Source organism: Apaloderma vittatum, unplaced genomic scaffold (genome assembly GCF_000703405.1).
Source record: "Apaloderma vittatum isolate BGI_N311 unplaced genomic scaffold, ASM70340v1 scaffold9814, whole genome shotgun sequence".
In the NCBI taxonomy this organism is placed as follows: Eukaryota; Metazoa; Chordata; class Aves; order Trogoniformes; family Trogonidae; genus Apaloderma; species Apaloderma vittatum.
Window position 1 is genome coordinate 24,082 of NW_009710984.1, and position 16,236 is coordinate 40,317.

A 16,236-nucleotide genomic window follows, 5' to 3' on the forward strand; every position below is an offset into this window, starting at 1 on the left:
CCCAAATAGTGTGTCAGCTTAGGCCAAAGGACCTGTAGTGTCCTAACAGAGTGTTTACTGGCAGCCTTTTCAAAAGTTTGCTGTGCAATTGCCACAGCTTTGAGTTTAGGGAGTAGTCTGTCTTTTACTGGTATTTACTGAAAGCTCCCCTCCCACCTTCTCCAGCCAGGTGGTTTTTGCTGTACCAAACATACTCGCAGGCTTCAATTTTCAACCGGCATGGTCCTTTTAAATGAGAAGCCAAGTGGCTACAAATATCTGAATTATCTCAGTGGTGCCTTCGGCACTTCCAGCATCAGAAAGCTGCAGGTGTACCCTCAGTAGTGAGTATTCCCGAAATTGCAACTGCACAGACAAGCAAATGAGCGATGTCTTGCGCTAAAAATGGAGATTTATAGCATTGAACTGACGATTAAGCTGTATGGGTGCAACACCTAATATTGTGCCCCCTCTTCTACACTGGCTGGGAACCCCCTCCACCTCTCAGGAAGGTTGCATCCATCGTGAAAGGGTGGTCTGGGCTTAGCTGCCCAGAAAGAGCAAAAATTCCCAGTGTCTTAGCACACGAGCTTTAGAAAAGCACATTTCAGTTAAAGAATGGCATCTATTTCTGTTTGTGAAGAAAAATTCATTTGCAGAACAGGGCAGAAGCAGCATGTTTAGGAGTCAAGTAGGGAAGTGCTGTAGGGAAGTGGCATATATCTGCATTATAATGGTGATTTTGTAGGCCACTTTTCCCTGCATACAGATGCCCTCGTATAAACTTGCTTTATGGATAGTGATGCAACTTTGATATGCTGTAGGTACAGCGAACCCGTCTGTTCTCTGCTTCAGCCTTTTTTTGGCCTCACCTGGTATTCCAAAAGGCTTTACGTTAATGTGAGATCATAGTAAAGATAGGGAAAAATTATAGTAAGTAACATGAACATAATCTAGAGAAGAACAGATGATTCAATTAATTTAAAATGGATTTTCATCAATGCTTTTTTTTGGTCTTTTAGTCATTTGTCTGTAATGCTTTTTGCTTTATAAAAAAAAAAAAAAGGAAAGATAATCTGTTACTCCAAAGCAGGAGAAAGTTATTTTAACAAATGATGCTTGTTAATACAGATGCATTACTGCAGATTTTAAGGTCCATGATTTCCCAATATCAGTTGTAGGAAAATGTGCTCTTGTTTTCCATCTTGAAACTCTGTAGTAGTAAACAGGAATAAATTCCAGCTTGCAGTTCTGTCCATCTTCACTTGCTTGCTAATTCAAATTCAGAATCAATATTTTGTTCTTCTCGTCCCATGTCATCTGAGATCAGCCCATGTAGATTTTGGGGACAAAATCTCACCAATTTTGGGCTGTCTCTTATTCTTTACATGCCCTTCTTCAATGTTGCTCACCCCCTGAGGATTTTAAAGAATATACTATTAAGTCACATTTGTGTAATGCAATATTCAAGTAGACCATTAATTGACATGCACAGTATTGTATGCTTTAGGCTAGAAGAGAAAATAAACATTTTGCTTCATTCTGCAGAGTGAATTCTGTTAATAAAGTGCATTTGTAGTTGCGTATTTTCCACTAAAGGTGACAGATTACTTCAAAGCTGGTATTTTCTTTTTGTTAAGCAAGGTTCTCAAATAGATCCATCTTGCCCACGTATTCTATTCTTGCCAGTTGGCTTTGAAAGCTGGTGCTTGGGCTCATCGTTCAGAACTAGCTTCCAAAAAATGAGGTCCCATGCTGTTTCTATCTATTGAGGTGCTAGGGGCTGGAGGGATCTGATGTGAAGCCAAAGCGAAGACTGAATTGATAGAATCATATCTAATGTATTTGCCAAGTGCTGCCCAGTCATGAAGTTCCACTTTCTGGGAAAGAGCACAGAGACGAGTGGCAGAGCATCCGCCGTGATACCGGCTATCCTCAAATTTTCTTCCCTGAACTGAGAGCCAGGCTGCCATGTAGCAAAGAATTAGCTTTTTGTTGAGTGCATTTTTACAGATTTATGCCTTGCTCCTCTCTTCTGCATTCCACTTCCCCACTTTCTCCCCAGTTACATACATGCATTTGAAGAGGCAAAAGCTTACTGCCCGTTATTACGGTATTACGCATACTTTGACCATAACGTATCATTGCAGAGGTGTGCTTGCACATGCAGTCTGCTTACTTCTTTAGGTCTTTAGGTCTGAGTTCTGCATCTTAAGCAAGTTCTAGTTTTCTAGATGCAGTTGTAAAGTGGAGACTAATACCAAGATCGTGCACATCCTGAAAAAAACCCCACTATTTGACAGCGTTGCTTAGAACTTTCTTCCCCTCCTTTTCTAGCAGCTTTCATTTGTGAGATAGTGAAAGCTCAGGTCTCTTGCCTGTGTTCAGTTTTTATTTAAACTGCCAGGATAGTCTCTGAAACCATAGTGATGATACACATCTGTGTGTCAGATATCCAATTTGTCACCAGCTTTTCCCCATATCTGTCAGAGAGCAGGACCTAAATGAGATCCAGTTGACTGGAGCTCAGCTAGGATCTGATAGAAGTGACTTTGATAGATCAAATGTTTGAACAACTCGGTGGAGTCTGTGTAGATGTAATCTGTTCAGTGACTTTTAAATCAGTTCACAGTCTTGAAGTCCTGTTCATCTTTGCAGCTCTTGGTAGTGGTCAGAAACAAGGGGGTTTTTTTGCTGTTGTCTAGGCAAGATACTGCCTAGGGTGAAAGAACTGCAGATCTTGCCTCAGCCATCCATGCTTGCAGTCACTTCTGTCTTCAGGCACTGCAGTGGTCTGTATGTGTAGGCTTTAGTTCAAAATCATTGGGAATAGTTTAGCTGGAAAGGCTTGGTTACCAGCCTTTACTGTCTTTCCATCCTCCTACCTCTCTTCATCTGTCAGCTCTCCAACATGATTTTTATTTATTTCAGTTTTTGTTAATATACTAGGCTGCGTGCCGCATTCAGCTGCAGCAGCAGGAACCTTCAGAGGATGAAGGAATGGTCAGCTGCATCTAGTACCTGCTTTAGCTAGTTCCTCCTGTGCATCCCAAAGATTACTGGTAAAATTTCTCATCCTAATGTATAGTGGAATGAAACTGATAGAGCACCCTACTTGAGCATCCCATTGCCTTTAATCAGATGCCTGTTAAATGGTTGTTGAAATTCAGAGTGCAGCTGTCTACAGAGGTCTGTAGCTCAAATCGTGATGATCTAGAAATAAATAATCAATAAATAGCCCCCAGAATGCAGAAAGCTATTTTTCCCTAAGTTAAATACACCTTTTTTTTTTTTTTAAAATCTCTGCAGAAAGTGCGTATGAAGCCTGGCATTCCCACCTAGAAGGTCATATAGAAAGTATTCAGTTTTGTAGCTCACTGCATCAGATATTTCAATACTTATATCAAATGTCTGGTTTGAATGGTAACTAACTGTTGCAGAAACAGAGCGTTTCAGGCCTCATGTGAACTCAAGATATTGTGTTTGGATTTTTTTTTAATGACTACAGATAGGAGCACCTAGGTCATTGCTATCACCTGAGAAGTAACCAGAACTTTACCTTCCTGGATGAACCGTTCAATAAAACTCTTCGTTTATTGGAAGTAGATTTTTTTTTTATTATTAAAATGCCTACCTGTTGTACTTCCAGCATAAATAATTTGTTTGAATCATCAGGTGAGAGCTGTTAAGTTACAGTGAGTAAGGAAAATAGCAAAAACACGAATTAGGGTCCCTGTCCTTAAGTGTATTTCAGTTTGCATTTTGATAGCAGTTTAGAAATGTTATCGCCTGTTTTGTCACAGACATAATTCACATCTTTCTTCAGGCACTGTAAACAAGAGAAATGGTTTAATGGCTCCATAAAAGGCACTCTGTGCTGATAGCTGAGATTAGACCCTTTAGTAATGGATTTTTGTGTGTTGGGGGAGGGGGAGGGAGGGCTTGGCAGGGGTAAATGTACTGGAAAAGAATCTTGGAGAGACTCTGATGTATCTGAAGTGCCTGCTGCATTTCTGTGTGTATTGGGAGATAGATTTAAAGTGTGACAGAATAGACTTTATCAGTATAGGGGCCTTCTCATCTTGCTTTTGAAATTTTACCAAGTACAAACTTGGGTCACCTCAATCAGTCTGGCAACCTTGAGTTGTAGAGGTATTAACCTAAGTATTTTTACATCTTCTGTCTTGCCATCTTGTTGGTAAGAAAATCAAATCCCCTCTTTAAAAGTGTGTTCAAGAAAATCTCTCTAAACGTACATTGCATGTTAAGTTTTGCCTCGGTTGATCATAAAAATGCATGAGTTTATTTACTAAATCGGGTTTAGAGATTTGAGAGCATGAATGTGAAACGCAGTTCAGCAACATGCAGCAGAAAAGTGTGTGGGGCATGATTTGCTGTGACTTCCTTTTCTCAGCAGGTACACAAAGTCCTCAAAAGTTAATACACGTGTGTAGTATTACTTAGGAGACATCAGAGTTCACTAGCACAAGGATGCTGCTGGCAGTTGATTTTATACCAGATAGTAAATGCTCTTGCCCTACAAGTGTTGATAATAAGACATCTTTGCCTCCCTGGCCAGCGGAGGCAGGATTATCTGCCATTAGCCCCATTGTCCTTAAGTTACCAGTAATATTTCATGCCTTTTAATGATATATTTAAATCAACTCTTTTTTTTTCAGAAAATGAGATTTTATTTTGTGGTCTGGGCAGGAATCGGAAGTTTAAAACATGGAAAAAACCCTTTTTGCTCAAAGGAGAAATGACTTGCAGTTTCGTGTAAAATATTTCTTATTTCTTCTTCATCTTGAATAATAACCTCTTGAATTGAAAAATACTTTAAACCATTGTTTTTGCATTTGATGCCGCGCGTGTCTCGGGCTTTCTCAGAAGTGATTGAGTTCCATCTATACAGAGATGGTACGGTTCTTGTTTCTCGGGATAGAAAGTACACAAATTGGTCTCCTCCGAGGAAAACTGATTTCTCCTTTAATTTTTTAATAAAATTGTTCTTCATTTGAGTCTCAAACTGAGCGTTACGAACAAAATGTTTGGGGATTAGGCTGTTGACAGGTAGCAAAGGAGAGTAGCACTTCAAAACGAGAGGTAGCAGGTTCTACCTGCGTGTTCTTTTGAAGTTTACTTCATGGTGCAGTTATGCTTTTGTAGGAAATCTAGGTCTGTCCAGCAGCACCGTATGTATAACGTGCAAGCTATCTTACTTTGCAGATGGAGATAGATACATTTATGTACAGATAATATGCATACAGTAATATTATACCTTAATCAGTTTGCTGCAGATGGTAGCAGTCCTTCTGCTTGCCTTAAATCTGCATGTTGGGCTTCGGAGCTCAGATTGAGTCTGTCCTGATACCGATAATCTTGACTTTCCCCAGTAGTTGAGATGAGGTGTTGAAGCCATCCATCTAAATACACATTGTAAGGTTGTTTGCCTTTCAAGTTCGGAGGTAGTTATCTCTAAGTAATCACTCGGGATGAAATCTTGGCCCTTGGTCACTTCTTAATAAGATCGTTATTAAGGCAGAGTGCCCGTTACTTTAATAGGGTTGAGACTCTGTTCTGGGGTTAAGTAAAAGGAATTTGCCATCAGGAAGAAAGAAGTGGTGAGGAGCTGGTTGTTCGAAATGTCATTCTGTTATTTTGGATGTGTTGGTAGCTTGGTATGCTGCACTAAAATTAGATGGTATAAATAAGCAACCTTGCTCTTTGCTGAAGAAAACGTATTGAAAACATAATGTGAAATCCAGCTTAGCAGAATGGTGAATGTTTAAAGTCTGTTTTAATAGGTGTGCTATAAAATGAGTGTCACGCTAAAATGAAGAGCGACGGGTGTATCAGCGATGATACAAGAACTGTTCTGAATGTTTGAAATTTTACTGTTGCAATAAGTCTGTCCTCTTCAGCCACACTTAAGATGTGGTTTGAAAGGTCAAGTAGCCTTCAAGAAAGCCCCCCCAAAACGCAGGGAGTATTTTTCTCAGGCTTCTTTCCTTTCTGCCTCTAAAAGCGTACGTTTAAGGAGTCACAGCTAAAGCTTAGCACAGTGACTGTGTCAGGGGACTGCCCAAGGAAGGCTTTAAATTTTACAGCTACATTATCTTTCTGGCCATAGTTAAGATAAAGATCTAATATAAAATCACTTTGGACTGTAATGCTTTCCCTAAATGAAATGAAGGCGTTAACCTACTTGATTTGATACACTTTACCCTAGCTTATAAAGCAGGGAGGAAGGTGAGGTAAACTTTAATTAAAACTACAGCACAGATGCCTTCTAGCACTGTGCCCTGTACCTTGCTAGGACTGTACAGTAAGCAAAATAAAATGTACCTCACAGCCGAGGCAGCAGGCTGGAGCCGTGCTCAGTGAAAGTAATTTAATTAGTGTTGATCATGACTCCAGATGATGGTGATTTGATAAGGAATAATTTAGTACTTAACAGCCTTTTACATGCACCAACTCCATGTGGGAAGGTAAAGCAAATTGCACAAAATGAATGTGCTGCTTTCACTTGTGCCTGTGCCAGTGAGCTGGAAAACTGCCTGTTAGCAGACGTTCAGGCTCTCAGCGCTGTGATGAAATACCCAGCCAGTTCTCCGCACAGGGCTGTGGTGTGGGAGTCGCTGTACTCCCGTTATTTAAAAATAAATAAGGGAAGTAATTTTTCATAACAGATTAACTCTGAGGAAGTAGCAAAGTTAAAATAAAAAAAAAATAATGAAAAAACATAAAATAAAATACGGCAGCGTGTGGCCTTTGCGCGAATACGTGATACTGGCTTGGAAAAAGAGTCTTGCTGCAGTTGTGTTTTAATTCTCCGATTCAAGTCGAAGAAGTTGCCTCCCTTCACGTCGGAGCTGCTCTCCTGGTGTTGGGGGGCCCATGGCACGCAGTAAATGTGCGTTATCTGACCGAGACGTGCACCCAGAGTCAGCAGCAGCAGATCACTGGCAAAAGCCTGAAACAAGCTACTAGATGTCAGCTTGCTTTGCCAGGACAGCGGAAAAGCTGACCGGGCTGCATTTGGCTGTATTATTAAATTTGACAATCCTCATCCAAGCAGTCCTTATAATCTTGTATTTTAGTGCAAGTTCATACAGTATTATTCAAAAAAAATGTCTTTCGTTGTGACATTCACCACTTTTCATCCTGGTTTCTTAAGCTACCGTGCTGCGCTTATGCATTGTTGTACGTGTTTCACTGCCTGTTTTTCCTTTACAATCTTTCCAGATAATTTACTGTTATCTACTAAGTATAATAGCTGGTTAGCAGAGACAATTTTTTGGTAGTTCTGCGAAAATATGTGGCAAAATAGCGTAGCGCAGTGCTGTCTTGTAGACATCCGAGCTGAAAGGCAGCAGTAGGAACTGTTGTGTGATAGGGTACGAGAACACCCGTTTGTTGAAGAGTTCTCTGATACAGAGTGTCGAACAAATTGTCTTTCCGAAGTTGAGGTGCAAGGCAAGGGACAAGAAGCTACCTGATGGTGTATAAGCATGACCTGATTTTGCACTGAGGTTCTCTAACAGGGGCTGCTACACGTACATGGATTACCACGGAGACACGAGAGGTTGTGTCAGGCTGAAGCACAACGTTCAAACTGTGGTGTTTTGGTGACAGCGTCAAAAACTGGTGGTAAAACTGATCGCTGAACTCTAGGCTGCTTAGAGTTCAAAAGTGTAATTACAAGCTCATTTCATTTAACACTTGAAGAGTGTGTTTTCAAGCCGTTAAATACCCGTCTTTTTGTCCTCTTAGCCACTTACTTTAGATTTGTCCAGGCCAGGTGAACTTCGAGTTCTCTTCTGCTTTAATTTTGGCTAAAGTTGGCTATGAAATGAGCAGAGTTGGCTGGCTTAAAGTAATATGCTGGTTAACCTTGTCTTTACTTTTGACCTTTTTCTTAATCCAGACCAACTTGTGCTTCTAATTAATGCTGCATTTCTGTCACACTCCCTCTGTTCTTTTCACCTTTTAAAAAAGTATCATTTCTTTTTTTTCCTCATCTTGTGTCTATATCACATTTGCTACTGACTTTGGTGAGGGCAAGATTTTAGCTTGTGTATTTTTAAGAAAAATTACCAAAGCCATTTCTTGTGTATTTTTTCGAGATATTACTTACTAAAGGAGCATGTAATCACCCAGTTTCATAAATTTCACTGGAAATTTTCATGCATTCTGTGGTACAGAAAAATTACTGATCGTACATATGAGGATGATACGTGAGAAATTTATTTTGGAGTCATCCGTGTGGCACTCTTTTAAGTGAACTACTATTGCATTTATAGCTAAAAGCTACCTCCCTAATATTACTTAGAAACATTTGGTGCCTGGGAAGTATTTTGCCTCTGACAACATTTACAGTAGTTAAGCCAAATATAAGTGGGCTGTTATTTTCCTACTAATGAGATGGGAACCTGGCCATCATTCTATTAAACAATAAAAGTGCTAATAGCCAAGGCGGAGGATCTCTGGTGTCTATTTTTCAGTTGACACCCGAAGAAATATTGGAAATGTTTATTTCCTATATTGTTTTTTAGTATTACAATTGTTTAATTAATCATGTGTTTAATTAACAGTGTCTAGCTTACTTGAGAAAGCTCATTGCTAATATTGTACTTGGGTTTTAATTACATCTTCTTTCTCTTTGCAGTGGCTTTTCATGGTCTCCCTGTGAAAATCAAGAAGGAACCCCATAGCCCATGTTCGGAACTTGGCTCCGCCTGCAGTCAAGAGCAACCATTCAAGTTCAGTTATGGGGAAAAGTGCCTGTACAATGTCAGGTAAAGCAATCAGGAGCATGTTTGCAGTGAGAACTGCTGATTTAAATCAGGACTGACTAAAGAGTAATAAATCCATAATAGAGATCTTATAAAAGTTACCTCTTCAGCAGATAACAGACTGATGAGATAATGCATTTAGCTGATGAATACTGATGGAGTTGTTTACAGTTGTATCAAACACTTACATAACCATTTTAAAGCAATGTTTTTCATCAAAATGCATATTCTCCATTCCTCCTCCGTGGGAGATAGCCAGAGTTTAAAAACCCGGGGTGCAAGCATGAAATAGAAGGAAGGAGTGTCTTATTTTCTGCAAGTTGTGTTGAAAGTACTTTCAAAATGCATTGCACACATTAGGAAAGAGAGAGAGATCTGTGTAATAGGCAAGAGATTGGCAGGTCTGAGCAACACACTGGGCATTTGTAAAGTTTTGCGGACCTTATATGTGTGTATTCATGGCTGATTACAGCTTAAAATAGTGTTTCATTAGTCTCTGCAGCTTTGTTACCTATTCAGAAGTAAGTTGTCTTCTTTTATAGGGATAGGTAATAAAAGCTTTATTTATTTGTGGGGGTGGAGGAGCTTGATACTACTGCATTCCTTATTGACTTCATTTTGGCCTGCACTTACGTGTCGCTCCTTCCTTTAGTGTCAGCACTGAAGGGTTTTTTATTGACATTTCAGACTATTTTAGAATCTTTCATCTAGCTTGTGAGTTTTTATTCTCACAAAGTGCTAGCAGGTTTGGTAGTACATTAAAGTATTTAAATTTAACTTTTTGGATCTGAAAGGGGAAAACGAAAAGACTGGCACCTTTGCCAGTCGTAGAGAAGTGATTTTGATTTCAAATATCAAGTACATGCATTGATGGATTTGATGGGTGCTAGGGGAGCTGACGTAGGAAAGTATGTAACTTTGTGCTTACTCTCTGCCTAATTTTTCCTGTTCGGAAAGAGGGATGATCAAAGTGTGCTCAAGTCCTTTCCTGATTTGGGACACCTTTGAAAATAACATTTATGTATTTGTAGGACCAGCACGTTATTTTTGAGATGGGGATGGTGGTGGCGAAATGCTGTCACGAGAGGCTGCTGACATCCTAGTCATAGTGTGGGTAGCTAAGCCAACATACCAGTGTTTTTCTGGGTCAGATCCCTTCCCTCTAGTTGTATTGTTTTACTGTCTCATTTTGTGGTTTGTGCAAGCTCTGAAAAAGAGTCTTGACAGGCACTGCTGGCTCTTCATGCTCTAGTCCAGGTGCTTCTGCTCTTAGGTATTTTGTATACCTCCTGTTATAGTGTCCCTGTAAGACTGCAATCTTTGAAAATACAGTTCTGTGCCCCAGAGAAGAAATCGCTGTGTTGGACCACTTGCTTTGTTAATGTGTTTTCTTCTCTGTTCTTCACAATGCAAAGTAGAGAATTCTTCTGCCCCAAACAGGTTAATAAGGTAATTATAATAAAAAGCTTATAAATGTTGGTTATTCTTTTTTTTTCTTCTGGGTGTAGGTGCTCCATCTTTTTTTTTTTTTTTTCAGAGAAAATAACCCAACCTTCTTTACCCTTGCCTTACTCGTAGTGCCTATGATCAGAAGCCACAAGTGGGAATGAGGCCCTCCAACCCACCGACGCCATCCAGCACTCCCGTGTCGCCACTGCACCATGCATCCCCAAACTCCGCTCAGACTCCTAAACCTGACCGGGTTTTCCCTACCCACCTCCCTCCATCCCAGTCCATTCAAGACAACAGCTTCCCTATGGACCACAGGTAAAACACGAGGGACCCGTGCAGAAGGTATTGCAGGAGTGGTTGCAGGTCTCTTACAGCGCTGGGTTCTTGCCTGCAGCTATTCCCGTGTGGGTTTGGGCACCGAGGTGAAAACCAGCAAGGTTCAGGGTGTCAGAAATACATGTGTGTTGTGAAATGCTGGCACCCAGCTTGGCGCACCTTGGTAGGTGTTCGTATTGGCAGCGACAGAGTTTTAATGACCTGCTGCTTCTGTCTTGTGAGGGATTACAGGGTGCTGGCTAATCTCATCGAGGGGCTTCCTTTCCCACGAAAGGTTGGGCCAGATGATTTTTCAGGGTCCCTTCCAACCTGGGCTGTTCTGTGATTCAGTTGTGGCTAGTGAGCCCTGCGAGGTAGTGAAGTCAGTAGCACGATCCTGGCTATAAATATCTGGCCTCTCTCTAAGCAGTTCGCCTATCTAAGAGATATGGTGTTACTGCTTCAGAATATTCTTTGGAAGGGCGGATGATTTTTCCAACCCCTTTTGAAACGTAGCATTTCAAACAAACTAAGATGCCAACATAAACTGCGCTTAAATAACGTTAGTCTGAGGAAAAAGCCACAAGAGCTGGAGTCTAGTATTAAAACTTAAACTGTCCTTAAGTCACCCTGATTTGTTTTGATATGGTAGAAATCCCCAGACAACCGAGAATCGGTCTTAGCTCACTTTTGCAAGAGACATGCTCAGTAGATTTCCCTGATTTTTGAGACCAAACACGTGTTTGTGGAGCTTTATTCATCCTGACCTTTATTGCATGAGCGCGTTTTTGTGTGCTGCGTTGTTCTGTTGCCCTGAGCATTTAAAATTTCAGCTTTCTGGAAAGAGATACATATGTTCAGAAACTCGACTTAGCTCTTAAACGTTAGCAAATTAAGAAGCACCTGAAAAGAAAATCACGTTGTGAGTACGATTCGCACGCTTCTGCTCTAATAAGGGCTGTTACCTCCAGGGATTTGTGCAGATCTCTCCTGAAGGGGGTCGCTAAGGTTTATATTGCTGTGTTGTGCTCTGCTGAGATTTAAATATCACCCAGGATTCTCTAAAGCCCTTCTGGTGGTGAAGAAACACCGAGTCGGCCTCTTCAGCTGCCAGAGCCACCGTCTTTTCCTCCTCAGTGGACGGCGGTCTGACCACGCAGGCCCCCAGTGAAGCCAGGCAGCGGGTTTGATTACAGGATGGTGGATAAATGTGTTTCCGTATAGACACCAAAGTCAAGTTATCAGGAGACTGAAATCTCCAGCAACTAAATGGCTTCTGTGCAGAGAGCAGTAATACCTTTTTTTTTCAGATGAAACAATATTTTGATTTAGAGCAACTTGTAAAGAAAGTACTGAAGCTGTATGTCAGCCCTAATTTCAGTATTTTAAGAGATTTGCATAGACCGTAGTATACTTTTCTGTACCCATTATGCTTGCTCTGCTTAAGGTTTATAGGCTTTTTACGTGATTTCACCCGCTTCCTCCCTTCTCCCTTCCCACGTCCTGCCCCTGTCTTGGATATTCACGTTCTTTAGGGCAATTTGCACTAGTGCTTCCCTTCCATCATAGAACATCACGTGTTCTAGTGAAGTCTAAAATAGCTGATTGAGGCCAAAAAAAGAAATAAAATTTTTCTCCTTTTTGAAAGAAAGGTACAATTGTAGTGGAAGACATTTTTTCACCAGATTCTTATTCATTTTGACTCTTCTCGCTTCCGGTTGTTTGAAGCAAATGTGTGCTTCATGTTTTCGTGAAATCCAAATCTTTCCAATTTACAAGGTGACACATGGCTACGATGTGTGTATGCAGAAACTGTCATTTAAACAAATGACCCACCTACATGAGTTCATACATAAATCTGTAACTCGAGGCATATTTCTCTGGAACATGCATCAGTGGCATAAGATAGCGTTGGTATCTAGAACATACAGCCCATACGTCTTCATACAGGGCATGAATATATGAACGCGAAGTGGTCCCAACAAGTACCAACAGGAATCAAATCCACTTGTATAAACAAATGGCTTGATTCCATACAAAGCTTTCAGTACAACAAGTATTATTAACTTCCTTTGAGGCTTTGTGAGTGAGCCTGTTTCTTATTTTAACTTCAAGTTGCGATTTTCTGATTCACTCCTTGACAGTTCTTAATGATAATTTCTGCTTCTTTTTTTGGCTAATGAAAAAAGGAAAAAAGGGAAATGAATGCAGTGCCAGTCAGCCTAACTGTTTCATAATACATTTGAGTTTCTAAGTTTATTTTCTGCAGGTGTAGGTGGAATTGCAAAACCCAGTGTTACAGTGCAGTACGCTTTCTACTGCAAAATATATTTACGGCAGCATTAAAAAAAAAATAATTCTGTCTCCACTACTATGTTGTAATAGTTTCTATCTCTCTAGCTCCCACAGTATTGGAAATTAAGCTGTGACAGTAAATATTTGTCAGACTAAATTCACGGCAGTATTATGATGGATGTTAGTAGAGTTTAAATTGTTTCAGAAACATGTGCTACACGAGTTGATAGTCAAGGATTGTACTGGCTGTGCAGTCAAATCCCCGCATTCTTCATTACTCACTCAGTTTTCTCCAGCAGAAAGTCTGCTTTTGCTTCATGAACCAAAGCTGGTTCAGTTCCAAAGCAGAGGAGGCTGAAGAATGATTAGTTCAGTTATTTATTTATTTATTTATTTATTTATTTATTTTAGTGTGGCAGTGAGAAATTTGCAGAGAAAGGCACGGTTGGTTGTCTTGTGTTTTAAAAAAACCCTCATGTGTCTTGTTCACGATGACTGGAACAGGACTAGTAAGCAGTTTGTTGCAAGAACATTGCATCTGCTCTGGATTAGTGTAGACATAATATTGCTACGGGGGTGGTTACCACTACTGTGGTAATCTGCAGAAGATGACGAGAACCTTTTGTGCAGTTCATCAAGACGTGGTGGGCAAATAGCATCCTTGTATTCTTATCTATGCTTCTGACCCTGCAGATGTCCAAGGAATTACATTCAGGTCTTTCAATTCAGGTGGATACCTTGTATGGAAGAAGCAACAAGCATAGGTGCTTGAGTAGTGTTGCATGCAAATAAAGTTAATTTAAAACTGAATTCTCAGATTATTTTATGCCTGCTGAAGTGTGTTTGGGATTAATGAATGGCGGCATGGCTTGTATGGATGACTTCGTTCATGTAGAAACGACCAAGGGAAAATACTAAGGCAGGAGGGGAATTCTTAGGCGTTATTTTTCTTAGCAAAAGCTTGCACCCCCTGCTTTGGCTGGGGTGCTTATGTTCCCTCCCTGTTAGAGCTGGAGTGCGGTGCCAGCCTTGCAGGTAGATCTCCTATGATGCTGTCCCTGAAAGGACAGAACTGTGGACTTCTACCATGGAATGATTCCAGATGTGATGGCAGACAATACTTTTTATTAGAAAATCTTTGTCGTGGTCAGAATGGTTTCTGTGTAAGAGTAAGAATGGAAAGAGTAAATTAGAATACAAACAATACGTCACTTGTGCCCATGAGAGAACAGAGAACTCAACCTAAGCTTCCTTTGTGTGGTAGGATGTCGGGCTTTCGACTGGTTTGAAGCTGGTGCCTTTCCTGTCTGCCTGTTCTGTTGAGAAAAGATATTGAGAGCAAAGAGAGTGGTGATGGGGACAAGTCTGATATTAATGAGTGGGGTTTTTTTTCGTTTCTTTGCTTATTGCTGTTCTACAACACGAGTGATGCTGATGGAAGCACTTGGCATGATCATAAGCAAAATATTTGCTGCTAAACAGCCACTAATCGTTACCTGTGAAGATCTTTGGGAAATGGAATGTAGCTCAAGTCCTTTACATGACCTCTCTAACTTGTATCCTAGATTTCGCCGCCAGCTCTCTGAACCTTGCAATTCTTTCCCACCTTTGCCTGCAATGCCAAGGGAAGGACGTCCAATATATCAGCGCCAGATGTCTGAGCCAAACATCCCTTTCCCGCCTCAAGGGTTTAAGCAGGAGTACCACGATCCAGTTTATGAACACAATGCTATGGTTGGCAGCGCAGCCAGTCAAAATTTCCCCCCTCCTCTGATGATTAAACAGGAACCTAGAGATTTTGCGTATGATTCAGGTAGGTGAGACTCTCCTTTACTTCTGCATAGTAAAGTAATAAATGAGCGCAGACCAGTGCTATTGATGTTTTGACGGTGTGAACTCAAACTTGCTCTTTTGGCTTCTAAGCGTCCTCAAGTAATTTATGTCTGAGAGAGCTTACAAAGCAGTAAGCTTACCTAGTATGATGTGACTTGTAAAGGATTTCATTTTCCAGAAAGTGCATGGGTTAAAGAAGCCGGAGAAGAAAAAAAATCATGAGTGCAAAATTGAGCTTTGCTTAAGAGGAGGCTTGTTGTGTGCTGTTTCCTCTCTGACCTCTGAATTAGTGTTCTCCATTTTATGAGCTCTTTCATTTGACCACCCGAAACGGAGGACTCTTTCTCCTCTTGCTTGCACTACTTTAAATCAGGAGTAACTCCGCTGAAGTGGAGTTTATACAGCTATAAAACCAATGAGGGAGAAGAATCAGCCAAATTGGTGTCAGCTTCTCAGTTTGTGCATACTGCTGTGTTTTGTGGAGGTACATAATCTGCGATGCCAGGTTGCTGATGTAGAGAATACACTGTTGCTATTAATAATGTTTATTGTGATTGTGCTTATAGGGCAACTGGAAAGGAGTCTTACCGCTCTACAGACAGTACAAAACAGAGGAGGTGGTGGCAGAGCCTGCTCTCGATGTTTTTTGGTCAAAATAGAAAAGATAAGGGATAGAAAGTATGAAAACATAAATCAAGGGAACAACACTGTAAATGTTTGCCATGATTTAAACATAATATTGATATTTTGCTTGAGAAAAGAGAATTAGGGAAGCAAAAAAAGGAATCTAGTAATGAGGACCAAGTCAAAAGAAGGAAGCTGGAAAGGCGGTACGGGAGAGAAGCTGAGATGAGAACAGCATGGAGTGGGCTAGATAGTTGTTTAGCATGGAGCCAGAACAATGCAGTCAAAGCGTGTTTTCGAGTTTGGGTGAATTCTGCAGCTCCTCTGCAGTCTCTGCCTCTGCCACACTCTGTGTGTGCTGCCGCGCTGTTGAAAGGAGGGACTTCAGCGCTTCTGGAGGAGGGTGCGTTGCGTTCTCACACACGCGCGTCGAGCCGGGCGTGGGGAATGGGTGGCCCTGTCTGATTTCAGTCGGACTGTTGTCTCCTGGGGGCCGCAGAACCTGCAGTGCTCTCCTGCCCATCCAGTCCCTGGCTTAGGTGCTTTTGCAGTTAATTCCCAAAGGCTATGTGGCAGCTGAGTTGAGGCTTCCTTTGAAGTTCAGCCCTTGACAAACTATCTTGCAGTTCGGTACAGTGGAGAGCTGATTTTTATTTTCTTTTCTTTAACTAACCTAACGCCGTCTATTTAGTGGGGTATTTCGTGGTATCATTAATGCAAAGTGCTTGGTTTTGAGTTGATCCCTGTGTTAGAACAGGGGAATTTGGAAAGTAGAGGTGCTTTCTCCTTTCTCGTTCTTGACAAGCAAAAAACCCAGTCCTTAGGTAAATTTGAGTTAGGAAGAGACCAGGGGTGAAGTATTCCTCTAAGCTGAATATAAGACAGGTTGAAAATGAGTTCAGATTGCAGGGATCGGATCCAGAACTTAACCCATTCCTTGGTT

General features: G+C 41.0%; 1 protein-coding gene across 6 annotated transcripts in view; it reads left to right on the forward strand.

The window, feature by feature from the left end:
- ETV1 (ets variant 1) overlaps positions 1 to 16,236 on the forward strand; it is a 66,034-nt gene that overhangs the window by 23,817 nt on the left and 25,981 nt on the right. For 5 of the 6 annotated variants that reach the window (XM_009867482.1, XM_009867485.1, XM_009867483.1 and 2 more), the window contains 3 exons: positions 8,648 to 8,777; positions 10,353 to 10,541; positions 14,402 to 14,649. In XM_009867482.1, the coding sequence (XP_009865784.1) occupies positions 8,648 to 8,777; positions 10,353 to 10,541; positions 14,402 to 14,649 (567 nt within the window). The remainder of the gene's footprint in view (positions 1 to 8,647; positions 8,778 to 10,352; positions 10,542 to 14,401; positions 14,650 to 16,236) is intronic. The other variant, XM_009867488.1, reaches the window with a different exon arrangement.